This window comes from Eschrichtius robustus, chromosome 12 (genome assembly GCF_028021215.1).
Source record: "Eschrichtius robustus isolate mEscRob2 chromosome 12, mEscRob2.pri, whole genome shotgun sequence".
Taxonomy (NCBI): Eukaryota; Metazoa; Chordata; class Mammalia; order Artiodactyla; family Eschrichtiidae; genus Eschrichtius; species Eschrichtius robustus.
In genome coordinates, this window is record NC_090835.1 from 11,533,481 (window position 1) to 11,560,693 (window position 27,213).

Below are 27,213 nucleotides of genomic sequence, written 5' to 3' on the forward strand. Positions count from 1 at the left end.
AATTGGAACCCTTGTGCAGTGTTGATGAGAATGTAAAATGATATAGCTGCCATGGAAAATAGTATGGTCGTTCCTCAAAAAAATTAAAAATAGAGTTACCATATGATCTAGCAATTCCACTTTTACATCATAGGGATGTAATACACATTATATAGCAAATAATACTGTAATAATTTTGTATGGTGATAGATGGTTACTAAACTTATTGTGGTGATCATTTCATAATGTATTTGATTGTCAAATCACTATGTGTACACCTGAAACTAACATACTATTGTATGTCAACTGTATTTCAGTTAAAAGGAGGGGTTTGAAGAGATATTTGTACATCCATGTTCATGGCATTATTCATGATAGGTAAAAGATGGATGCACCCCAAGTGTCCGTTGATAGATGAATGGATAAGCAACATGTGGTATATACATGCAAAGGAATATTATTCGGCCTTGAAAAGGAAGGAAATTCTGGTAATGCTACAGTATGGATAAAACTTGAGGGCCTTACGCTGAATGAAATAAGCCAGTCACAAAACAACAATGCTAAATGAAATAAGCCAGTCACAAAACAACAAACACCGTATGATTCCACTTATATGAGATACTTCGTGTAGTCAAAGTCATAGAGGCAAAAAGTAGAATGGTGATTTTGAGGGGCTAGGGGCAGGGGGAATGGAGAAATATTGTTTGATGGGTACAGGGTTTCAGTTTTCCAAGAAGAAAAGAGCTATGGAAATGGATAGTGGTGATGGTTGAACCCATATTGAATATATTTAATACCACTGAACTGTACACTTAAAAGTGGTTAAGATGGTAAGTTTTCTGTTGTTCATTTTCTCACAGTAAAGAAAATTGAACAAAATTCAGTATATAAAAAGAGTAGAAAATATATCGTGACCAAGTGGAGTTTATCACAAGATGCAAGATTGGTTCACTATTGATAAATCAATCAATGCAATTTACCATATCAACAGACTAAACAAGAAAAACCATATGATCATCTCAATAGATGCAGAAAAAGCATTTTAAGAAACATTTATTATTCATTCCTGATAAAACTCTCAGAAAACTAGGAATAAAAGTGAACTTCCGCTACCTGATAAAGGGCATGAATGAAAAACCTACAGCTAATATCATACTTAATAGTGAAAGACTTGAATGCTTTCCCCCTGAAGTCAGAACAAAGCAAGGATGCTGGCTCTCACGACTCTTATTCGTCATTTTCCTGAAGGTCCTAGCTAGTGCAATGAGGCAAGAAAAAGAGGCATACAGAGTGGAAGGGAAGAAATAAAAATGCCTTTATTTGTAGATACCGTGATTGTGTAGAAAATCCCAAAGAATCTCCAAAAAACTCCTGGATATAGTAGGTAAAATTAGCAAGGTCACAAGATCCAAGGTCAATATATGAAAACTATCGTACTTTTCTAACAGCAAACATTTGAACTTGAAGACTTTTTAAAGTGCTCTTTAAAATAGCATTCAGGGAATTCTAGTGGTCCAGTGGTTAGGACTTGGAGCTTTCACTGCAGTGACCTGTGTTCAGTCCCTGGTCGGGGAACTAAGATCCAACAAGCTTGCAAGGTGTGGCCAAAAAAAAAAAAAAAAAAAAAAAAAAAAAAAGCATTCAAACTATTTAAATACTTAGGGAAAATATAACAAAATACGTGTAAGATTTGTATGTTAAAAACTACAAAATTGATGAGAGAAATTAGAGAAGACCTAATATCAGTGGTGAGATATTTTGGGTTCATAAGTTGGGAGACTCAATATTATCAGAATGTAATTTCTTCCCAAATTGATGTGTAGATTCAATGAAATTACAACCACAATCTCAGCAGCCATTTTTTGTGGAAATTAATAGGCTAGTTCTAAAATTTATATTGAGAGGCAAAGAACTTAGAATAGCCAAAACAATTTTTTAAATTTAATTTTTACTTTATATTGGATTATAGTTGATTTACAATGTTGTGTTAGTTTCAGGTGTGCAGCAAAGTGATTCAGTTATACATAAACATTTATCCATTCTTTTTTAGATACTTTTCCCATATAGGTTATTACAGAATATTAAGTAGAGTTTCCTGTGCTATACAGTAGGTCCTTGTTGATTATCTGTTTTGTATATAGTAGTGTGTATATGTTAATCCCACACTCCTAATTTATCCCTCCCTCCTCCATGTTTCCCCCTTTGGTAACCATACGTTTGTTTTCGAAGTTTGTGAGTCTGTTTCTGTTTTGGAAATAAGTTCATTTGTATCATTGTTTTTAGATTTCACATATAAGTGATATCATATGATATTTGTCTTTCTCTCTCTGACTTACTTCGCTTAGTATGATAATCTCTAGGTCCATCCATGTTGCTGCAAATGGCATTATTTTATTCTTTTTTATGGCTGCATAATATTCCATTGTATATATGTACCACATCTTCTTTATCCATTCCTCTGTCCATGGACATTTCGGTTGCTTCCATGTCTTGGCTCTTGTAAATAGTGCTGCAGTGAACATTATAGAGTGCATGTATCTTTTTGAATTATGGTTTTCTCTGGATCAGTGCTCAGGAGTTGGATTGCTGGATCATATGGTAGTTCTGTTTTTAGGTGTTTTTTTTTTTTTTGTTTTTTTTGGTTGTGTTGGGTCTTCATTGCTGCACATGGGCTTTTCTGTAGTTGCCACGAGCAGGGGCTACTCTTTGTTGTGGTTCACGGGCTTCTCATTGCGGTGGCTTCTCTTGTTGTGGAGCACGGGCCCTAGGCACGTGGGCTTCAGTAGTTGCAGCACGTGGGCTCAGTAGTTGTGGCTCACGGGCTCTAGAGCGCAGGCTCAGTGGTTGTGGCACATGAGCCCAGTTGCTCCACGGCATTTGGCATCTTCCTGGAGCAGGGCTTGAACCCATGTCCCCTGCATTGGCAGGCGGATTCTCAACCACTGTGCCACCAGGGAAGTCCCTACTTTTAGCTTGTTAAAGAATCTCCATACTGTTCTCCATAGCGGTTGTACCGATTTACATTCCCACCAACAGTGTAGGAAGGTTCCCTTTTCCCCACACCCCCTCCAGTATTTGTTATTTGTAGACTTTTTGATGATGGCCATTCTGACCAGAGTGAGCTGGTACCTCCTTGTGGTTTTGATTTGCATTTCTCTAATAATGAGCAGTGTTGAGCATGTTTTCATGTGCTTTTTGGCCATCTGTATGTCTTCTTTGGAGAAATGTCTATTTAGATCTTCTGCCTATTTTTTGAATGGGTTGTTTGTTTTTTTGATATTAAGCTGCATGAGCTGTTTGTATATTTTGGAGATTAATCCCTTGTTGGTAGCTTCATTTGCAGATATTTTCTCCCATTCTGTGGGTTGTCTTTTCATGTTGTTTATGGTTTCCTTTGCTGTGCAAAAGCTTTTAAGTTTCATTAGGTCCCATTTGTTTATTTTTGTTTTTATTTTCATTACTGTAGGAGGTGGATCCAAAAAGATACTGCTGTGATTTATGTCATAAAGTATTCTGCCTATGTTTTCCTCTAAGAGTGTTATAGTATCCAGTCTTACGTTTAGGTCTTTAATCCATTTTGAGCTTATTTTTGCATATGGTGTTAGGGAGTGTTCTAATTTCATTCTTTTACATGTAGCTGTCCAGTTTACCCAGCACCACTTACTGAAGAGACTGTCTTTTCTCTGTTGTATAGTTTTGCCTCCTTTGTCATAGATTAATTGCCCATAGGTGGGTGGGTTTACTTCTGGGTTTGCTATCCTGTTCCATTGTTCTATATTTTATTTTTGTGCCAGTGCCATACTGTTTTGATGACTGTAGCTTTGTAGTATAGTCTGAAGTCAGGGCGCCTGATTCCTCCAGCTCCGTTTTTCTTTCTCAGGATTGCTTTGGCTATTTGGGGTCTTTTGTTTATCCATACAAATTTTAAAACTTTTTGTTCTAGTTCTGTGAAAAATGCTGTTGGTAATTTGTAGGGATTGCATTGAATCTGTAGATTGCCTTGGGTAGTAGAGTCATTCTGACAGTAATGATTCTCCCAATCCTAGGACATGGTATATCTTTCCATCTGTTTGTGTCGTCTTCTATTTCTTTCATCAGCATCTTACAGTTTTCAGAGTACAGGTCTTTTGTCTCCTTAGGTAGGTTTATTCCAAGGAATTTTATTCTTTTTGATGTGATGGTAAATGGGATTGTTTCCTTAATTTCTCTTTCTGATCTTTTGTCGTTAGTGTATAGAAATGCAAGAGATTTCTGTGTATTAGTTTTGTATCCTGCAGCTTTACCAAATTTATTGATGAGCTCTAGTCGTTTTCTGGTAGCATCTTTAGGATTCTCTATGTACGGTATCATGACATCTGCAAACGGTGACAGCTTTACTTCTTCTTTTCCAGTTTGGATTCCTTTTATTTATTTTTCTTCTCTGATTGCCGTGGCTAGGGCTTGTAAAACTCTGTTGAATAAAAGTGGCAAGAGTCTTGTCTTGTTGCTGATCTTAGAGGAAATGTTTTCAGCTTTTCACCATTGAGTGTGATGTTAGCTGTGGGTTTGTCATATATGGCCTTTATTATGTTGAGGTAGTTGCCCTCTGTGCTCACTTTCTGGGGAGAATTTATCATAATTGGGTGTTGAATTTTGTCAAAAGCTTTTTCTGCATCTATTGAGATGATCATATGGTTTTTATTATGTTTGTTAATGTGGTGTATCACATTGATTGATTTGCAGATATTGAAAAATTCTTGCATCCCTGGGATAAATCCCACTTGATCATGGTTTCTGATCCTTTGACTGTATTGTTGGATTACGTTTGCTAGTTTTTTGTTGAGGATTTTTGCATCTATGTTCATCATTCGTATTGGTCTGTAATTTTTGTATGTGTGTGTGGTATCTTTGTCTTGTTTTGGTATCAGGGTGATGGTTTTGATATCAGAATGAGTTTGTGGATGTTCTTTCCTCTGCAGTTTTTTGGAATAGGTTCAAAAGGATAGGTGTTAACTCTTCTCAAAATGTTTGATGGAATTCTCTTGTGAAGCCATCTAGTCATGGACTTTTGTTTGTTTGAAGTTTTAAAATCACAGTTTCAATTTCAGTACTTGTGATGGGTCTGTTCATATTTTCTATTTCTTCCTGGTTCAGTCTTGGAAGATTGTACCTTTCTAAGAATTTGTCCATTCTTCTAGGTTGTCCATTTTACTGGTGTAGAGTTGCTCATAGTAGTCTCTTATGATCCTTTGTATTTCTGTGGTGTCAGTTGTAACTTCTCCTTTTTCATTTCTAATTTTATTTTATTTTATTTTATTTTTATTTTTTGGGGGGGTTTAAAATTTTTTTTTTTTAATTGAAGTATACTTAATTTACAATGTTGTGTTAGTTTCTGGTGTACAGCAAAGTAGTTCATATATATTTGTGATATATATATTATATATTATTTTTCATATTCTTTTCCATTATGGTTTATTACAGGATATAGAATATAGTTCCCTGTGCTATACAGTAGGACCTTGTTGTTTCTCTCTTTTATATATAGTAGTTTGCATCTGCTAATCCCAAACTCCCGATTTATTCCTCCCCCTCCATTCCCCCTTTGGTAACCATGAGTTTGTTTTCTATGTCTGTGAGTCTTCATTTCTAATTTTATTGATTTGAGCCTTCCACCTCTTTTTCTTAATGAAGCTGGCTAAAGGTTTATCAATTGTGTTTATCTTCTGAACGAACCAGCTTTTAGTTTTATTGATCTTTGCTGTTGTTTTCTCTCATTCCTGTGAGAAAACCTCAGCAATGTAATTACTTTCCTGTTCGTGGGTTGCCCACCCAGTGGGTATGGGATTTGATTGTATTGCGAAGGCACCCCTCCTACTGTCTTGTTGTGGCTTCTTCTTTGTCTTTGGATGTAGAATATCTTTTTTGGGTAGGTTGTAGTCTTTTTTTGTCGATGGTTGTTCAGTGGTTAGTTGTGATTTTGGTATTTTCATGAGAGGAGGTGAGCTCAAGTCCTTCTACTCTGCCATCTCGTCTCCAATCATGCTGTTATCTCAATCTCTAATTGCCTTTTATTAAATAAGCTCTTTCCAGTGTTTTTCAAACCCCCAGCTGGCTCATGATGAAGCTTTTTAGGGTCCTCTTTAACGATGGGTGTCTGCTGTGGTCAAGCAGAGCTACCTTGAGGTTCTTTTTTTTTTAATATTTATTTATTTACTTATTTGGTTGTGTCGGGTCTTAGTTGTGGCAGGCGGGCTCCTTAGTTGTGGCTCGCTGGCTCCTTAGTTATGGCAGTCAGGCTCCTTTGTTGCAGCAGGCAGTCTCCTTAGTTGTGGCATGTGAACTCTTAGTTGAGGCATGCGTGTGGGATCTAGTTCCCGGACCAGCAATTGAACCTGGGCCCCCTGCCTTGGGAGCACGGAGTCTTAATCACTGTGCCAACAGGGAAGTCCCAACCTTGAGGTTCTTATATACCGGGAAGCTGGAGATCTGGGATGGTGCTGAGCATCAAGAATGGCCCAGAGTGAAGATTCCAGTAGGCTGTTCTGGATTTCTCATTATTTTTTGTGGACTCCATAGTTTGACTTCTGTATCCACCACCCTAACCCAGGAGAAACTTCCCCGAATTCATTGCACAGGCAGTGCAGAACAGTACAGTGTCTCTGCTCCTCGGAAAGCTGAGGTAAGATTTGCCACTGGCAAAATCGAAGCTTCTGGGCTGCTGTTTTTTTTGTTTCTTTAAAGTATGGTAAGAACATAAAATACAGAAGATGAGATCTACTCTCTTAATAAATTAGTATACAGTATTGTTAACTACAAGCACAATGTCATGTAGCAGATCTGTAGAATTTTTTATCTTTTACTACTGGAAGTTTATACCCATTGAATAGCAACTCCCCATTTCCCCTTTCCTTCAGACCCTGGCTACCACCATTCTTCTTGTACTTTGATGACTGACTACTTTAGATAACTCATATAACTGGAATAATGCAGTATTTGTCCTGGCTGGCTTATTTCACTTCGTATAAGGTCCTCAAGTTTCATCCATGCTGTAGCATACAAAAGGATATCCTTCTTTTTATGGCTGAATAGTATTTCACTGTATGTATATGCCACATTTTCTTTATCCATTCATCTGTTGACTAATATTTAGATTGTTTCCACCTCTTAGATCTTGTGAACAGTGCTTCAGTGAACTTGGGAGTGTAGATATCACTTTGATATCTTGATTTCAATTCTCTTGGATAGATACCCAGTAATTGGATTGCTGGATCATATGGTAGTTCTATTTTTAATTTTTGAGGAACCTCCCTACTGTTCTCCATAGTGGCTGCACCATCTGACATTCTCACCATCAGTGTACCAGGCTTACAGTTTCTCTACAGCCGCACCAACACTTGTTATTTTGTTTTCTTGATAATGGCCATCCTGAGAGGTGTGAGGTGGTATCTCATTGTGGTTTTTTGATTTGCATTTCCCTGATGATGAACATCTTTTCATATAACTGTTGGCTATTTGTAGATCTTCTTTGGAGAAATGTCTCCCCCAGTCTTTTGCCCATTTTTAACCAGCTTATTTGTTTTTTTGCTGTTGAGTAGTAGTAGTTCCTTATATATTTTGAATATTAATCTCTTATCAGTTTGCAAATACTCTCTCCCTTTCCATAGGTTGCCTTTTCGCTCTTGATTCTTTACTTTGCTGTGCAGAAGCTTTTTAGTTTGATGTAGCCCCACTTGTCCATTTTTGCTTTTGTTGCGTATCCTTTTCGTGTTCAAATCAGTGCCAAGACCAGTGTCATGAAGATTTTCCCCTATGTTTTCTTCTTGGAGTTTTAGAGTTTCAGGTCTTATATTTAAATTTTTAGTACATTTTGAGTTGATATATATGTATGGTGTAAGATAAGGGTCCAGTTTCATCCTTTTGCATGTGGATATCCAGTTTTCCCAGCATCGTTTGTTGAAGAGACTAACCTTTCCCCGTTATGTATTCTTGGTATGCTTGTCGAAGAGCAATTGACCATATATGAAGACAATGAGGTATTGGTGAGTGGAAAGACACATAGGCCGATGGAATAGAATACAGAGTACAGGAACAGACCACACAAACATGGTCTGACTTTGGACAAAGATGCCAAGATAACTCATGGGAGTAGAGATAGTCTTTTCAAAAACTTGGTGCTGGAATAATTGACATCCATATTTTTAAAAATGAACCTTGTATGTATACAAAAATTAACTAAAAATGTGTCATAGACCAAAATGTAAAATTTAAAACTACAGCACTTCTAGAACTTCCTGTTGCATCTGTTAGCCACATGTGGCTATTTAAATTTAAATAATTAAAACTAAATACAGTGTGACAATTCAGCTGCTTAGTTGTTCTAGCCACGTGTCAAGTCCTCAATGGCCATGGGTGGCTAACTAAAGCTGTATTGATTAGCTCAGATTACCGCATATTTCTTTTCTTTTCTTTTTTTTTTTTTGAGCTTGGTGGGAAAGGCTTTTCTGTTTTTTTAAAAATATATTTCATTATTATTCTTTTATATCTTTATTGGATTATAATTGCTTTGTAATGTTGTGTTAGTTTCTGCTGTATAACAAAGTGAATCAGCTATACGTATACCTGTATCCCCTCTCTCTTGCACCTCCCTCCCACCCTCCCCATCCCACCCCTCTAGGTTGTCACAGAGCACTGAGCTGGCCTCCCTGTGCTATACAGCAGCTTCCCACTATCTATCGGTTTCACACATGGTAGTGTATATATTGTCAGTGCTAGTCCCTCAGTTCGTCCCACCCTCCCCTTCCCTCCCTGTGTCCACAAGTCCTTTCTCTATGTCTGCATCTCTATTCCTGTTCTGCCACTAGGTTCATCAGTACCATTTTTCTACATTCCATATATATGCATTAATACATGGTATTTGTTTTTCTCTTTCTGACTTACTTCACTGTGTATGACAGACTCTAAGTCCATCCACATCACTACATATGACTCAATTTCTTTCCTTTTTATGGCTGAGTAATATTCCATTCTATATATGTGCCACATCTTCTTTATCCATTCATCAGTCGATGGACATTTAGGTTGCTTCCATGTCCTGTCTATTGTAAATAGAGCTGCAATGAACATTTTGGTACATGATTCTTTTTGAATTATGGTTTTCTCAGGGTATATGCCCAGTAGTGGGATTGCTGGGTCATATGGTAGTTCTATTTTTAGTTTTGTAAGGAACCTCCGTACTGTTCTCCATAGTGGCTGTATCAATTTACATTCCCACCAGCACTGCAAGAGGGTTCCCTTTTCTCCACACCCTGTCCAGCATTTATTGCTTGTAGATTTTTTGATGATGGCCATTCTGACCAGTGTGAGGTGATACCTCATTGCAGTTTTGATTTGCATTTCTCTAATGATTAGTGATGTTGAGCATCTTTTCATGTGTTTGTTAGCCATCTGTATGTCTTCTTTGGAGAAATGTCTATTTAGGTCTTCTGCCCATTTTTGGATTGGGTTGTTTGTTTTTTTGATATGGAGCTGCATGAGCTGCTTGTATGTTTTGGAGATTAATCCTTTGTCAGTTGTTTCCTTTGCAAATATTTTCTCCCATTCTGAGGGTTGTCTTTTCGTCTTGCTTATGGTTTCCTTTGCTGTGCAAAAGCTTTTAAGTTTCACTAGGTCCCATTTATTTATTTTTGTTTTTATTTTCATTACTCTAGGAGGTGGCTCAAAAAGGATCTTGCTGTCAAAGAGTGTTCTGCCTGTGTTTTCCCCTAGGAGTTTTATAGTGTCTGGCTTTACATTTAGGTCTTTAATCCATTTTGAGTATATTTTTGTGTATGGTGTTAGGAGGTGTTCTAATTTCGTTCTTTTACATGTAGCTGTCCTGTTTTCCTAGCACCACATACTGAAGAGGCTGTCTTTTCTCCATTGTATATTCTTGCCTCCTTTGTCAAAGATAAGGTGACCATGTGTGTGTGGGTTTATCTCTGGGCTTTCTATCCTGTTCCATTGATCTATATTTCTGTTTTTGTGCCAGTACCATACTGTCTTGATTACTCTAGCTTAGATTAGAGCATATTTCTATCATCACAGAAAACAGTCTTATGCACTGCTGTTCTAGAAGAAAACATAGGAGAAAATCTTTGGGATCTTAGTTAGGCAAAGATTTCTTAGGACACAAAAATTGTGACCATTAAAAAAAAAAATGGATAAATTGGGTTTCATCAAAATTAAAAACTTAAGGTTTTTGAAAAGCTGTGTTAAGAAAATGAAAAGACAATCCACAGACCAGGAAAGAAATATTTTCAAAACATATATTTGATAAAGAATTGGCAACCAGAATATTAAAAAAATTTTCAAAATTCAGTAATATCAAAGAAATTAAGAAGTGAACAAAAAGTTTGAAAAAACATTTCACCAAAGAAGATATATGAATGGCATATTATTTAAATTTTCTAATCTTATATAGGTATGTTTTGTTGTACATTTGTTTGATCAACAGCGGTTATCTGGTTGGGAAGTTTTTGGTCCACTTTTGTTTTCTTTGTACCTCACTGGATCTTAACTTTTTTTTTTTTTAATTAATTAATTATTTTTTATGGGAGTAAAATTGCTTTACAATGTTATGTTAGTTTCTGCTGTACAATGAAGTGAGTCAGCTGTATGTATACCTATATCCCCTCCCTCTTGGACCTCCCTCCCACTCCCCCCATCCCACCCACCTAGGTCGTCACAGAGCCCCGGGCTGAGCTCCATGTGCTACACAGCAGGTTCCCACTAGCTAGCTATTTTACACATGGTAGTGTATGTCAAACCTAATTTCCCAATTTGTCCCACCCCCTCTTTCCTCCACTGTGTCCACATGTCTGTTCTCTACATCTGCGTCTCTATTCCTGCCCTACAAATAGGTTCATCTGTACCATTTTTCTAGATTCCACATATATGCCTTAATATACGATATTTGTTTTTCTCTTTCTGGCTTACTTCACTCTGTATGACAGACTCTAGGTCCATCCACATCTCTACAAATGACCCAGTTTCATTCCTTTTTATGGCTGAATAATATTCCATTGTAAATATGTACCACATCTTCTTTATCCATTCATCTGTCGATGGACAGTTAGGTTGCTTCCATGTCCTGGCTATTGTAAATAATGCTGCAGTGAACATTGGGGTGCATGAATCTTTTCGAATTATGGTTTTCTCTGGGTATATGCCCAGTAGTGGGATTGCTGGGTCATATGGTAGTTGTATTTTTAGTTTTTTAAGGAACCTCCATACTGTTCTCCATAGTGGCTGTACCAATTTACATTCCCACCAACAGTGCAGGAGGGTTCCCTTTTCTCCACACCCTCTCCAGCATTTATTGTTTGTAGATTTGTTGATGATGGCCATTCTGACCTGTGTGAGGTGATACCTCACTGTGGTTTTGATTTGCATTTCTCTAATGATTAGTGATGTTGAGCGTGTTTTCGTGTGCCTCTTGGACATCTGTATGTCTTCTTTGGAGAAATGTCTGTTTAGGTCTTTTGCCTATTTTTTAATTGGGTTGTTTGTTTTTTTGATATTGAGCTGCATGAGCTGCTTGTGTATTTTGGAGATTAATCCTTTGTCCGTCACTTCATTTTCAAATATATTCTCCCGTTCTGTGGGTTGTCTTTTCATCTTGTTTATGGTTTCCTTTGCTGTGCAAAAGCTTTTAAGTTCCATTAGGGCCCATTTGTTTATTTTTGTTTTTATTTTCATTACTCTAGGAGGTGGGTCAAAAAATATCTTGCTGTGGTTTATATCGAATAGTGTTTTTCCTACATTTTTGTCGAAGAGTTTTATAGTGTCCAGTGTTAACATTTAGGTCTTTAATCCATTTTGAGTTTATTTTTGTGTATGGTGTTAGGGAGTGTTCTAATTTCATTATTTTAAATGTAGCTGTCCTGTTTTCCCAGCACCACTTATTGAAGAGGCTGTCTTTTCTCCATTGTATGTTCTTGCCTCCTTTGTCATAACTTAGGTGACCATACGTGCGTGGGCTCATTTCTGGGCTTCCTATTCTGTACCATTGATCTGTATTTCTGTTTTTGTGCCGGTACCATACTGTGTTGATTACTGTAGCTTTGTAGTATAGTCTGAAGTCCAGGAGCCTGATTCCTCCAGCTCCGTTTTTCTTTCTGAAGATTGCTTTGGCTATTCAGGGCCTTTTGTGTTTCCATATAAATTGTAAAATTTTTTGTTCTAATTCTGTGAAGAATGCCATTGGTAGTTTGATAGGGATTGCATTGAATCTGTAGATTGCTTTGGATAGTATAGTCATTTTTACAATATTGATTCTTCCAATCCAAGAACATGGTATATTTCTTCATCTGTTTATGTCATCTTTGATTTCTTTCATCAGAGTTTTATAGTTTTCTGAGTACAAGTCTTTTTTCTCCTTAGGTAGGTTTATTCCTAGGTATTTTATTCGTTTTGTTGCAGTGGTAAATGGGAGTGTCTCCTTAATTTCTCTTTCTGATTTTTCATCATTAGTGTATAGGAATACCAGAGATTTCTGTGCATTAATTTTGTATCCTGCAACCTTACCAAATTCATTGATTAGTTTTAGTAGTTTTCTGGTGGCATCGTTAGGATTCCCTATGTATAGTATCATGTCATTTGCAAACAGTGACAGTTTTTTCTCTTCTTTTCCAATTTGGATTCCTTTTATTTCTTTTTCTTCTCTGATTGCCATGGCTAGGAATTCCAAAAGTGTGTTGAATAAGAGTGGTGATCACGAGTGGACATCCTGGTCTTGTTCCTGATCTTAGTGGAAATGCTTTCAGTTTTTCACCATTGAGTATGATGTTGGCTGTGGGTTTATCATATATGGCCTTTATTATGTTGAGGTAGGTTCCCTCTATGTCCATTTTCTGGAGATTTCTTATCACAAGTGGATGTTGAATTTTGTCAAAAGCTTTTTCAGCATCTGTTGAGATGATCATATGGTTTTTATTCCTTAACTTGTTAATATCATGTATCACATTGATTGATTTGCATATATTGAAGGATCCTTGCCTTCTTGGGATAAATCCCACTTGATCATGGTGTATGATCCTTTTAATGTGTTGTTGGATTCTGTTTGCTAGTATTTTGTTCAGGATATTTGCATCTATGTTCATCAGTGATATTGGTATGTAATTTTCTTTTTTTGTGATATCTTTGTCTGGTTTTGGTATCAGGGTGATGGTGTCTTCGTAGAACAAATTTGGGAGTGTTCCTCCCTCTGCAGTATTTTGGAAGAGTTGGAGAAGGATAGGGGTGAGCTCTTCTCTAAATGTTTGATAGAATTCGCCTGTGAGGCCATCTGGTCCTGGACTTTAGTTTCTTGGAAGAGTTTTAATTACAGTTTCAATATCATTACTTGTGATAGGTCTGTTTATATTTTCTAATTCTTCCTGGTTCAGTCTTGGAAAATTACACCTTTCCATGAGTTTGTCCATTTCTTTGTGGATGTCCATTTTATTGGCATATCGTAGTTTGTAGTAGTCTCTTATAATCCCTTGTATTTCTGTGGTGTAAGTTGTGATTTCTCCTTTTTCGTCTCTCATTTTATTGATTTGCGTCCTCTCCCTTTTTTTCTTGATGAGTCTGGCTAAAGGTTTATCAATTTTGTTTATCTTCTCAAAGAACCAGCTGTTAGTTTTATTGATCTTTGCTGTTGTTTTCTTCGTTTCTCTTTCATTTATTTCTGCTCTGATCTTTATGATTTCTTTCCTTCTACTGACTTTGGGTTTTGTTTGTTCCTCTTTCTCTAGTTGCTTTAGGTGTAAGGTTAGATCGTTTATTTGAGATTTTTCTTGTTTCTTGAGATGAGATTGAATTGCTGTAAACTTCCCTCTTAGAACTGCTTTTGCTGCATCCCATACGTTTTGGGTTGTCGTGTTTTGGTGTCATTTGTTTATATGGATTTTTTAAATTTCTTCTTTGATTTCTTCAGTGCTCTCTTGGTTATTTATTAGCACACTGTTTATCATTCATGTATTTGTGTTTTTCACAAATTTTTTCCTGTAACTGATTTCCAGTCTCATGGCGTTGTGGTCTGAAAAGATGCTTGATGTGATTTCAATTTTCTTAAATTTACCGAGGCTTGATTTGTGACCCAAGGTGTGGTCTATCATGGAGAATGTTCCGTGTGCACTTGAGAAGAAAGTGTATTCTGCCACTTTCAGGTGGAATGTCCTATAGATATCAATTAAATCTATCTGGTCTATTGTGTCATTTAAAGCTCCTGTTTCCTTATTTACTTTCTGTTTGGATGATCTGTCCACTGGTGTAAGTGGGGTGTTAAAGTCCCCTACTATTATTGTGTTACTGTCCATTTCCCCTTTTATGGTTTTTAGCATTTACCTTATGTACTGAGATGCTCCTATGCTGGGTGCATAAATATTTATAATTGTTATATCTTCTTCTTGGATTGATCCCTTGATCATTACGTAGTGTCCTTCCTTATCTCTTGTAACAGTCTTTATTTCAAAGTCTATTTCATTTGATACAATTATTGCTACTCCAGCTTTCTTTTGATTTCCATTTCCATGGCATATCTTTTTCCATGCCTTCACTTTCAGTCTGTATGTACCCCTAGGTCTGAAGTGGGTCTCTTGTAGACAGCATATATATATGTGTCTTGTTTTTGTTTCCATTCAGCCAGTCTTTGTCTTTTGGTTGGAGCATTTAACCCATTTACGTTCAAGGTTATTATTGATATGTACGTTCCTATTACCATTTTCTTAATTGTTTTGGGTTTGTTTCTGTGGGTCCTTTTCTTCTCTTGTGTTTCCTGCCTAGAGAAGTTCCTGTAGCATTTGTTGTAGCACTGGTTTGGTGGTGCTGAATTCTCATAGCTTTTGCCTGTCTGTGAAGCTTTTGGTTTCTCTGTGGAATCTGAATGAGATCCGTGCTGGGTAGAGTAATCTTTGTTGTAGGTTTTTCTCTTTCATCACTTTAAGTATATCCTGCCACTCCCTTCTGGCCTGCAGAGTTTCTGCTGAAAAATCAGGTGATAACCTTATGGGGATTCCTTTTTATGTTTTTGTTTTTGCTTTTCCTTTGCTGCTTTTAATAGTTTTTCTTTATTTTAAATTTTTGTTAGTTTGATTAATATGTGTTTTGGTGTGTTTCTCCTAGGGTTTATCCTGTATGGGACTCTCTGTGCTTCCTGGACTTGTGTGACTATTTCCTTTCCCAGGTTAGTGAAGTTTTCGACTATAATCTCTTCAGATATTTTCTCAGACCCTTTCTTTTTCTCTTCTTCTTCTGGGACCCCTATAATTCAAATGTTGGTGCGTTTAGTGTTGTCCCAGAGGTCTCTGAGACTGTCCTCAGTTCTTTTCATTCTTTTTTCTTTATTCTGCGCCTCGGCAGTTATTTCCACCATTCTGTCTTCCAACTCACTTATTCGTTTTTCTGCCTCAGGTATTCTGTTACTGATTCCTTCTAGAGTATTTTTCATTTTAGTTACTGTGTTGTTCATCTCTATTTGTTTGTTCTGTAGTTCTTTTAGATCTTTGTTAAACATTTATTTTCTCAATCCATGCCTCCATTCTGTTTCCATGATTTTGGATCATCTTTACTATCATTACTCTGAATTGTTTTTCAGGCAGATTGCCTATTTCCTCTTCATTTATTTGGTCTTGTAGGTTTTAACCTTGCTCCTTCATCTGTGACATATTTTTTTGTCATCTCATTTATTTTTTATTTTTTAATTTTTGATGGGTGGGATTGTGTTCCTGTCTTACTGGTTGTTTGGCCTGAGGCTTCCAACACTGGAGTTTTTAGGCTGTTGGGTAGAGCTGGGTCTTGTTGATGAGATGAGCACCTGTGGGAGACCTCACTCTGATGAATATTCCCTGGGGTCTGAGGTTCTCTGTTAAACCAGTGGTTTGGACTTGGACTTTCTACTGCAGGAGCTCTGGCCCGACCGGACTTTCTACCACAGGAGCTCTTGCCCGACCCCTGGCTCGGAAACCAAGATCCTGCAAGCTGCAAGGGGTGGCAAAAAAAAAAAAAAAAAAAAAAAGAAAAAAGGAGCAGAACGATAACAAAGAGGAAAAAATAAAATAAGATTAGAAAACTGACAGATATGTTAGAAAGGACAGAAAAACAAAAATTTAGATAAAACAACAACCGGAAGGTAAAACAGAACCACAATAGTAAAAAGGGGAGGGGGAAAAAAAGCCAGAAAATGCCTTGGCTGTGCTGGGCGGGGCTTAGGCAGGGGTGGGGTTTACACGGTGGGCAGGGCTTATGCTTAGGACCCACAGGGCTGGAGAAGGGGGGTGGGGTGGGGGGTGTTGGCGGGGTTTAGCCTTAATGCAGCAGGAGGGGCCCAGGAGTGCCTCTGGCCCTGGAGGGCGCAGCAGCAGGTCCAGGACCCCAGCAGGCTCGCTGGGCCCGAGTGGGCGGGGGATAGTGCTAGGCCCGTTCCCCGCATCCTCCAATCTGGAGGGCCCCTCCCCATTGACCTCTCTTCTTCCCCCCTCCTCCCTCCTATGCCCCTAGCACCCACATGGCTGGAGGGAGCCCCGGAAATCAGAGGACCAGACCTGGAAGCCCAACAGGCTTCCCAGAGCCAAGTGGGTGGGGGAAACACCTGCGGTGCTTCCCCTGATCCCCCGGCCCAGGAGGGTCCCCCCCATTTGCCTCTCCTCCTCTTCCCCCCTCCTCCCTCCCTCCTCTGCCCCTAGGAGCAACGTGGCCTGGAGGGGGCCTTGAAGGGCGGGGACCCAGCCTGGGAGTCCAGGCTTCCCGGGGCTGAGTGGGCCTGGGAGACGCCCGCCACACCTCCCCGATCCTCTGGTCCTGGAGGCCCCCTCCCGCCCGCCTCCCTCCTGTGCCCCTAGGACCAACACAGCCCACAGGGGGCCTCAGAGGGCCCGGCCCGGGAGCCCCGCAGGCTTCCAGGGCCTGATAGGGCAGGGGAAACGCCTGATCCTCCGAGCCCCCCGGGGTCTCTCCAGGCGTGGGAACCCCTCCCGCCTCGAGCCACCCCTCAGGGGTGCGTCCTGTCCAGCCTCCATTTCTCCTCCCACCTCAGTGCCCCCGTGTCCTACCCGGTCGCTCAGGGGTTCCTCCCCTCCCCTCGGGCATCCATGTCCCGCACCAGTGTCCGGCAGGCACCCTAGTTGTGGGGAGACGCAAACTCTGCGTCCTCCCCTGCCGCCATCTTGACTCTGCCCCCTCTTAACTTATTTGTGACATGCTAATCCTTACAAGTAAAACCTGAGGTAATAAAAACTCTAATAAGGGGTGTGTGTGTGTGTGTGTGTGTGTGTGTGTGTTTGCATAAAAGTAAACACATTTTTAATAGCTGTTTCTGGTTCTCCAAGAGTATCAATAGTGAAAGTAAAAGGAAGCCACAGACTGTCTTGGGTAATCATTTGTAGCTTCATCATTGTAAATGGTCATGTTAATTAACTGACTTGTTCAGCCTGTTTGGACCATAGGAAAATGTGACCTTCCCAATTGTATTCAAATCTGTCAAGCGTGAAAACAGGCGATTTGTTTTTCTTGTCCTAAACCTAAACATCTGCCTGGTTTCTGCTTAGGCAAATGTGGTGGGCGGAATAATGGGCCCCTTAAAGATGTCCAAGTCCTCATGCCCAGACCCTGTGAATGTATTACCTGACACGGCAAAAGGGATTTTGTGGATGTGATTATGTTAAGGATTTTGAAATGGGGAGATTTCCTGGTTTATTCAAGTGGGACCAATGTAATCACAAGGCTCCTCATAAGTAAAGGAGGGAAGCATAGCATCATAGTGTGATAAAGGGTGTGAAGGGACTCGACTGGCCATTTCTAGCTTTACAGATGGGAGTAGGCAACGAGCCAAGGAACGCAGGCAGCCTCTAGAAGCTGAAAAAGGCAAGGAAGTAATTTCTCCACTAGGGCCTCCGGAAAGAATTCAACCCTGCCAACCCTCTTCTTTTTTTTTAAGTTTTTTAAATTTTTTGATGAAGACCATTTCTGAAGTCCTTATTGAATTTGTTACAGTATTGCTTCTGTGTTGTTTTTTTTTTTATGTTTTGTTTTTTTGGCAGCGAGGCATGTGGGATCTTAGCTCCCTGGCTAGGGATCGGACCTGCACCCCCTGCATGGAAGGTGAAGTGTTAACCACTGGACCACCAGGGAAGTCCCCTGCCAACCCATTTTAGACTTTGATAGACAAGCCAGCACAGGTTTATCTGTTATAAGAATTGAAAGAAGGGAGAGAGATTGGGGTTACCTAGTGAGAGGGAGGGGGCAGTGGGGGATGGTTTGGGGTTGTGAAGCAGGACTCCTGGGGCCAGAGGCATTATGATTACCAGATAGTTATAAGATTAAATGGTCTGCAGCAAAAAGGGTAGTGACTGCCTGATCTTTTGTTGTCTGTGCAACTCCTTTTGGGCCACTGCTAAATAGTCCTTCCTTAGTGAAAGACTCCTAATTGACCTTGGCTCCAAAACCCTCAAGCAGATTACGTGAAGGTTCACAATCTTTTTTTCCCCCTCAAGTGCCTTGAGCCCCTTTATTGGCAGGAATTGTACTAGTTATTGAATGAAAAAAACTAGTTACAGCCCTTACCCATAAGAAGTCTTACTTTGCATCTCTTAGAACTCTTACCTGGTATTTACAGATTCTCCCCGAAGAGGTGGACCGGTCGAGGCCCCAGCACCTCATCGGCAGGATTGCACCCGGCATAGTGAAGCGCTGGCCTAGAGAGGAAGGTATATGATACGGTCAGCCCTCCAATCCTTGGAGGTGGAGCCTGTGGCTACGGAACCCGCGTAAATGGAGGGCCGATTGTACTCCTTATGTAAAGGACATGAGCACCCGCGGATTTTGCTGTCCACGGGGGTCCCCATGGATACCGAAGGGTGAGTGTATATCGTCAGATGATCTGCCTTTGAATCCCAGGTCTGATGTTCTAGTTTGGCCAAATCGCTTCACCTTTCTAAATTGATTTCTTCTTCTCTAAGATAGGGAGTTATCAGGAAGGGAAAAACATAAAGCTATTTTAAAAGCTGGTTGCTCTTTGAGTTGAAAGCTAAAGACAGATGAATTATAGTCTTCTTTCGTTCTGTCAAGGTAAAGGGCTAATCTAGATGGGAGGGGTTGGGACCAGGGGGCTTAAATTGTTCTGTATAATAAAGAAACAAGAATTTTTAGCTTTTACTTGAAGCTGGAGGGAAGTTTTTTTTTGTTTTTATTTTGCTTTTGTTTGGGCAGGGGTGGTGAGAGAAAGTGGGTCCTAGAATTAGGCTCGAGATGAGCATACAAATGGCTACTCCACTGGCAGAAAAGGAAGGGGGCAGAGATCTTCAATGTCTGATTCTCAGTTTTAAATCGTTTCTTACTATTTACTTGTTATTTATTTATTAGTTAAAATCTTCCTCTACTAAAGGCCTGCTTTTCACAACACCCAGGTGTTAATGTGTTTTGGAGACAGAGTAGAGACGGCTGTGTCTACACTAGGGTGGAGGGGAATAGAGAGAGGGGAGATGATGAGAATTAGGTTGCAGTCAGGATTTAGGATCAAAAAGTGACAAGGAATCATTAGGAAGTTGTAAGCGCTCACCTTAGGATCCTTGAAATTATTACGGAAAGTCCTGGGCTTCGTACAGCTATGTGAAATAACGGTCTAAAATTTGCATTTGAATGTTAAAGATGGTACAGTTTAGGACCGTCTACATGTCAGGGATAATACCTACTTAACAGGGTTGGGAGACTTTTACCTAAATGAGGATGTAGGTAAAGGCACTTCATAAACTAAGGAAATGCATCATCACCCCTAAGATAAAGTGTCTTCCCATGAAGATTTTGTAAAAAGGAAGTCAGACGTAAATTCAACTCTGATCATAAACATGAGAATTAATTATCCGGAAGTTATGAGCTCTATGATAGTTTTCTTTCTTTATGAATTCAGTTCAAACGGATAGTAAAAACAATTCGGATGTTAAAGATACAGTTTTTAAAAATGACTCGATATGTCCCAAACGTGTCATGTTAAGACTTGGGGGTTTAGGATCCCACTGTAATAACTTCAGGCCCATCTAGTAGGAACAGAAGTAGCTGTGGTCGTGCAGTATTTAGCTGACATTGGGGGTCGGCCTGAGCACGAGGAAATGATGATGTAGCAGAGGAACGGGAAATGACACGTGTCAGGTATATACTCGACACTTGACATATATTGCCTTTCTTAAAGCTTATTGCTGCCCAAAGAAGTGGTAGCGTCTCCAGTCTTTAGATGGTGGTTGGGGGAACGGGCAGGGCGTGTGTGTGTGTGTGTGTGTGTGTGTGTGTGTGTGTGTGTGTGTGTGTGAAAATTACAGTGATTAAAGAACTTGCTTAAAGTCATAGCGTTGAAGTGGTAGAGCTGGCATGAAGACTCTTACCAGCCTCAAGGTCCAGTTTTTTCCCTCCCACCATGCTGCCATGGGGGCCCTGAAGTAAACTAACACTCAGCAGCCGAGCCTTGTGTGGTTCTGGTTCCTTGTCCCAGTGTCATACCGCATCTTAATTGTTTTTCTTCTACAGAGCACTTACAGAAAGCTTCTGACAAGACTTCGCGAGATGTTATAGGTGACAAGTATGTGGGAAAAAAGATGAAATCATTAGCTGAATTAAGTTCTGGAGTGGACAGGTTAAATTCCTGGATTGCCTGAAGTTTCATTTACATGGGACCAGACGTCTTTCGTGAGGTCATGACAGAAATGCTGGCAAACTCTTTCCATTAGTGGGTCTTGCATACAGTATGCACTTCTTATGTTGTAGGACTCTTTTTTTTGTTGTTGTTGTTGTTCAGAATTCACCTTAGGGGTTTTCTCAAACTCGGCATTCTTAATCTATAGTGGTTTTTAGCTTTCTTTTTTCTTTCCAGACTGCGTGAATGATGCAGTTTCACTTCTAGGTGTTAGGATTCTCTTTCACACTGGTTTGTCATGACCTTAAAGTATTTTAAGTTTCTCTTTGCGTTAATTTTTTTTTTTTTTTTTAATGTAGTACCCCAGTGAGCTCGAGATTTGTTTTACCAAATGAGTTTAAATCACCAGCAGCCGGAGGGTTGTCCACGAGCGTTGTCGGACGTGACCAAATGTAAAAAGCTGCCAGTGGTCTTTTTCTTTTCTTCAACTTGGTAGGTTTTGGGGTCCAGACTCGAAGGCTAGTTACGCTTCTGCATCAGCCTTTAGGTTGTTAAGAGTTGCCAAAGATGGCATACAATACCAGGCATGGAGAATTGTTACCATGATCAGAATGGTCTTAGTTTATAATTGCCATCCTAGCTCTCCCCCGTGGATAACTGACAAGTCCTAAGAGTCGTTCTGAGCTGCAGCCACCCACAGAAACCACACGTGTGGCATTTTACTCAAAACTTGACTTTAACCACTGCTTTGTGATGCAAAACTGGTGGAATTTTGGGTACTTTCTGTAAAATCGAAATCTTTACGGGGGCTTTCCAGCATTCTAGTTGATTGTTAACAAATGATCACTGTAAAAGAAGATGAGAGAGCAGAGTTGGCTAATCAGCACCGACTTCTGTGGTAGGTAGGATAGGATGCCGGTCTGTATGGAATATTTTCACGTGGAGAAAGCCACGTTGACTGAGAGAACAGATTCTCCTTTTGAAAAATGCAATTAAATAAGAGATGTTTATATGAGATTTGTAGTTGTAAAAGATAGAGATTTTAGGAGCTTCTTATCTTTGCCACAAAGTTTTCAGTCTTGACAAAGTAATCATATTCAGGACTTTCTAGCTTGTAGATCCTCTTATGAAAGAGATTTGAAAAGAAAAGGAAATCCATTTGTATTGTAGGACAAAATACAGTTCTGCATAAGAACTTTCTGTAAAGGGAGACCTGTTATGGGAAACTGATGACCGATAAGATACTATAGCCCGTTTCTGGAATGGGGATAGCAGGTGGAAGAGCTCTCTCCTGTTTAGCTGAGTCAGGAGTGCTTTGTTTATTCTGGAGCTAAGCCCTTGGGCAAGTCACTTTACCACTGTAAGGCTCCATTTCTTACCTTTAAAGTGAAAGCTCCACTCCCGTTCTGTGGTTTGGTAGATACGAACACGTTGTCTCAAGAGCCTTCAGTAGGAGTCCTCTGTTACTATATCCTGTCTTGTGTAAAGGTGACTTTTACTGTCATGTAAATTAAGCCTTCTATCAAGCTCATTTTGTTTTCTAAAATCTGTGAAAACATTATTTTAGCACAACTCAACTCTGCTTGTGTAAGTATGTAGTTATGCTCCTTTTGTATTTAATAGTATTGAAGGACTAAATTTCCTTCTATGTAGCCCAGAAGTCAGACCGATGGTCTCATGATTAGCCTTAAAATAACTATCAGAAACTTTCAGGCTGTTTCTCATTAGCGCATTATCCCAACCAGCCGTAGGAGGAGGATACAGGAATCTATAATTGAGGTTTTTTTAAATTAATGAATTAATTTATTTATTATTTATTTTTGGTTGCATTGGGTCTTTGTTGCTGTGCGCGGACTTTCTCTAGTTGCGGCGAGCAGGGGTTACTCTTCGTTGCGGTGCGCGGGCTTCTCATGGCAGTGGCTTCTCTCGTTGCGGAGCACGGGCTCTAGGTGCGCGGGCTTCAGTAGTTGTGGCTCACGGGCTCAGTAGCCGTGGCTCGCGAGCTCTAGAGCGCAGGCTCAGTAGTTGTGGCGCACGGGCTTAGCTGCTCCGCGGCATGTGGCATCTTCCCGGACCAGGGCTCGGACCCGTGTCCCCTGCATTGGCAGGCAGGTTCTTAACCACTGTGCCACCAGGGAGGCCCTATAATTGAGTTTTTAATGTGATAATTCCTTAGTTTACTGTGAAGATCGTGGTAATTTCTCACTAGCACATAAGTAAAGCTCTGTTTAGTTTGCTACTGCAAAGGCTGAGTTGCTGGTTAGCTTCCACAAGTAAGGTGTGCTTGCTTTATAATTTATGTTCGGAAATGTTTAAACAGGGTGAAAGAGCAGTTTTTACAGGAGCAAGATCAAGCAATCCATTTTCAGAAAGTAGAACCACATAGAGTAAAATTGACTGAAGAACAACCGGTAATGAACTTGGAAACAGGTAGGTTGAATCAAATTTTTAAAAAACAAAGTGAAAAGAGTTGTATTTTGTATGCGTGTGTGAGGAGTCAAGGCATACGGTTCTAAGAATATTTGTGCAGGATGCAATATGAAGTAAAGCTTTAGGACTCAGCAGAGTGGAAGCTTTATCTGCAGGGGGAAACAAGGTTTATCACTACATAATTTTAGGGACATAAGTAGAAACGGGCCAGAAAACATAAATGTTAGAAAAGTGGAACGGAATTTCCCAGACCCTTTGACTTAACACGTGGCTTAGTTAAGGAAGTTTGGCAAAATCTTGAAATTTGAATCCGTGCTACAGCAAACTTTTAAAATTAAATAATCAGAGCCAAAAAGACTTTTTGCATGTTAGTAGTATGCTATCACATTTGTTTCTTAGCCCGATAGCACTAATTTGTCACCTCGGTGAGTAACTTTGAAGGTGACTTGGACCTTGATCCTTGAAATAGACGTGTTGAAAAAGCGATGTCTGGAGAAAGGTGAAATCACAACCACACATCAAAGGCTGTAGGAGTTATAACTTCAAATTTTATGTTTCAGTTGTACCAGCTTTGTGTTCACACCCAAACTCCAAGGGTAGGATCTACTGCTTGTAGGGTGGAGTGGCATTCCAATTCCGTTTATTTTCTGCTGACGCTGGCGAGTTGAATGAAGATTGTATCTCAAGTGACAGGATTCGAATGAAACAGGACAAACCTGTAAAAGCTGCAACCTGAACGTGTCATTGCAGAACTTTGCAGTGAATGAGATGGGACAGGGCTTGGGAGACAAACCACACACACTGCCTCTCCGTGCTGGGCAGCTCAGGAGATCAAAGGGAGATCCAAGGGGAGCAAGTCCTTGCTGGCTGGAGCTCACGTTCGGGGAAGGTTGGGGGTTCGGCATGGAGCGCCGATCTGTTCATAGATACAAGTACGTATCTATTGGGCTTGCCTTATTATGGAAAAATTCTATGGGGATATGCTGCACTGACTGGAAAATTATTCACTTTTTTTTTTAAGTTATCAATTATAAAGTAGAAGCATTGGTTTTGAAACTAGTCATTTAACTGGAATTTAATCACGACCTAGTTCCCAACATTGGATGGTAATTATCCTTATTTAGCAAAGCACAGGGAAAATCAGTGTTTGTTAAAAGAGCAACCACGGTGGGCATTGCTCTCAGGAGGGGACAGGTTTCACTACCTTTGGATAGACGAGTTAGCTTTTGCGAAACATTTTCAACTGTCGTGAAGGACTCTGACCGCTGGGCATGAGTGAGAACTAACCTCCCTGTTGGTGATTCTTTGCATTGCAGGTAGCAAGTTGCAGGTCCCCCAGGGAAAGTGCAGGAGTGGGAGCCTTATTACCATGTGCTGCGGTGCTCGTGACAGTCTGCTTGGCAGTCACTTACCGAGAAGAATGAATGGCTGGCTACTGTATAAACCCTGCCCCATATCTGTTCAAGTAGTTCTCAGTTATCATTAATCAGGTAAGCATTTTTGGAATTAATCTGGTAGGCAAACCAGTTATACTTTAAATTGGTCCTAAAGAAAATACATAATTGGAATAGCTGTTATGATGCAAAGAAATGTCTAAATGAAAGCCGCCAGTCCGTCACTGTATTTTATTCTGCATCATTTATTAAATATTATTTTTATATCTGCATTTACAAACTTTACTCATTTCAGAACTCTGCTTTCAATACATGTTTAACTTTTTCTGTAGCGAGATTCTCTTGTAAAATGAGATCCATGTACAAAACTAGGCAACAGATATAAAAGTTTCCTTTCATACTTTTCATCCATCAAGAAAAGAAATGATGTGACAAAGAAATAAAACCAAAATGTGGCTCTTTCACAAGAATAACATGTCAGCGTTCAAACTATGAGTTCTAATGGGATAGATCATATTTCATCTTTATATGGATGGATATAGTTTAATAAATACTTCTTAGCTACTGTAGCATGTTGGTTCAGATGAAGAAAAAAAATCAACTCTACTGTTTGGACTAGATAATCTAGAGCCCCTCAATTACTCATTTCTTTATAACGTGACACCAGAATTCACCTAGGAGATGACATTGATTGATTGGCTAGCAGTATGCATTTACCTCAAACGTGGCATCAAGAAGTTCCCTTTAAAAAAATTCACTGACTGACTTGGCAAACTAAAGTCTGAGCCTCTAATTTAGCTCTCTTTCTTACTTAAAGAAATAGTTTAAGTGATCAATTCAGAAGCCTTAAAGTATCTTTGAAACTAAAGTTGCTTTTCTTAAAAGGAACGCTGACTTGACAGTTCCTAGGCTTGGACCACTGTCAGTCAGTCACCATGAGACAGAGGCACCCGCGCCGCTAGCGATGAGAAGTAGTATCACCACAGGATAATTATATGGTACAAAATGCCCGGGGGCCTGAAACTCACTATTAGTATGATTTTGGCAGCAGCATCATTTGATATTTAACCGTTTATTACGCACTATTTATTACCACACCAGCTTCAAAGATGTGCACTCCCCTTAGGATACTCAGGAGTTACAAAGTTATTGTGATTGCATAATTGGTATTGCACAGTTGTATAAAAAACATAAATACTGGCTATCCTAGTTTTAAATACAAAATACATGTCATACACTTTTTTTAAATCTATAGCATGTGGTTCAAGTGCAAATCCGGTGCTTGCTTTAGTCCTTCCAAAAAAGGCATTTTTAATATTTTTGGGCACAAACGAAATTTCATCATGCCAACAATTCTAATTACAATACATATATCCAAACCTTGAGAGTAGCAATCATATACATACAGTATAAAACTGAGTATTTACAAATATACTAAGCATAAATGTAACCTTTGTGGGTGAATCAGAACGAATTAGCCATACCCACACTAAAAATAATTTAAAAAGGTAAATACGATTCCTTTATTTCATTTGCTTATGCTGGCTGCTGTGGGTTGACGTTCATGTGCGGAGGATGCCCTAGAAGACCAATTCTTTGTTTCTGCTTCCTTTGTTCTGTCATCTGGAAAGTTAAAAAGTTTCATCATTAGACCCAGACGCTTCCTGTACGTCAAATCATATACTCAACCATAGATTACCTCTGTGGTTATGGTTTATACTGAAACCCACTTTCTACAAACAGCGTACTGTCAGTATATCAAACACAGAACTTCAAAAAGGACATCATCTTCCTAGGCAGAATGGGGAATTCTGTGCCTTAGGCAACGCGACATTCAGAAACTTTGCTCTCTACTTGTTTCGTAAAGGAACAAAAAAAACAGGTAAAGCGCAAGGTTCTTGATCGTTTCCCAAATCCGCTTCCAACTGATAGCTTTGTATGATCGTAACAACACACTAAACTGTCAAGAAAAGCAGTGTGTTTAGAATCCTAGGTTTAAGAGAGATTAAGTCCACAGTCTTCGGGCGGGGGGGGGGGGGGGTCTTGATTCCTCTCCAGTGACTCTTGGGTAGTTTTGATTTGCGAGAAAAAAATCACACAGCATTTCTAGGGAGGTGAGGAATGTCCTCTCCTCTGAGGTCCAGGGTGACTAAATAACATAATCATGGCCTGGCACTCAGTGGTGACTGTTCCTTGCCACCTACAGACACCATTTAGGTGTCTAAAGGTCTCCTCTTTATAGGAAAGACCATTTCCTAAGGCTGGTCAAATGAAACAGTGCTTGCAAAACCCAAAACAAGAGGTTGGTACCGTTCATTTTGGCTGCCGAACTAAATCAGTTCTCAGATTGACAGGTATCTAGCTCTGTTCTGGCTATTTCAGGGCATAATTAATTCCCTGCATTCACATTTCTCATAACCCAGTTAGTCCTAGCTCAGGATTTGATGCTGGGCATCAAATATTTTGGTACCAAAATATCCTGAGAACATAAAATAAGATTAACTTACCTAGGTGCAGTTTTAAAGTGGTTATTTTTTTCTTAAACAAACATAGCCGTTTTCCTTTCATATCAAAATACTATTTTTGGGCTCCTGTGCAATGCCTTCAGTTATATTTTAGAAGAGAGGATTTACAAGGAGTGAATGTTTCCAAAAGGCAGCTTTTTATAAAGCCTTTTATAAGGAGTTGAATTAGGATATCCCAGCTAGCCTCTAAAGTTTCCTTGGATGAGTGACAAATCGTGAAGGGAGGTGTCACACCCTGTACTACACAGATTCAGCTGCGGAAGCAGAA

At 39.6% G+C, this 27,213-nt stretch overlaps 1 protein-coding gene and 1 long non-coding RNA gene across 7 annotated transcripts in view; one reads left to right on the forward strand and one right to left on the reverse strand.

The window, feature by feature from the left end:
* LOC137774158 (uncharacterized) overlaps positions 1 to 27,213 on the forward strand; it is a 133,504-nt gene that overhangs the window by 92,829 nt on the left and 13,462 nt on the right. For 3 of the 5 annotated variants that reach the window (XR_011075777.1, XR_011075775.1, XR_011075779.1), the window contains 4 exons: positions 15,103 to 15,163; positions 18,590 to 18,830; positions 23,777 to 23,958; positions 24,343 to 24,516. This is a non-coding gene — a long non-coding RNA (uncharacterized lncRNA). Of the gene's footprint in view, positions 1 to 15,102; positions 15,164 to 18,589; positions 18,831 to 23,586; positions 23,959 to 24,342; positions 24,517 to 27,213 lie in introns of all 5 variants that reach the window. The other 2 variants (XR_011075776.1, XR_011075778.1) reach the window with 2 other exon arrangements.
* The window catches only part of ITPR1 (inositol 1,4,5-trisphosphate receptor type 1), a 321,127-nt gene continuing 318,563 nt past the window's right edge, over positions 24,650 to 27,213 (reverse strand). For both annotated transcript variants that reach the window (XM_068559286.1, XM_068559285.1), the window contains exon 59: positions 24,650 to 26,043. In XM_068559286.1, the coding sequence (XP_068415387.1) occupies positions 25,957 to 26,043 (87 nt within the window). In that variant the 3' untranslated portion in view covers positions 24,650 to 25,956. The remainder of the gene's footprint in view (positions 26,044 to 27,213) is intronic.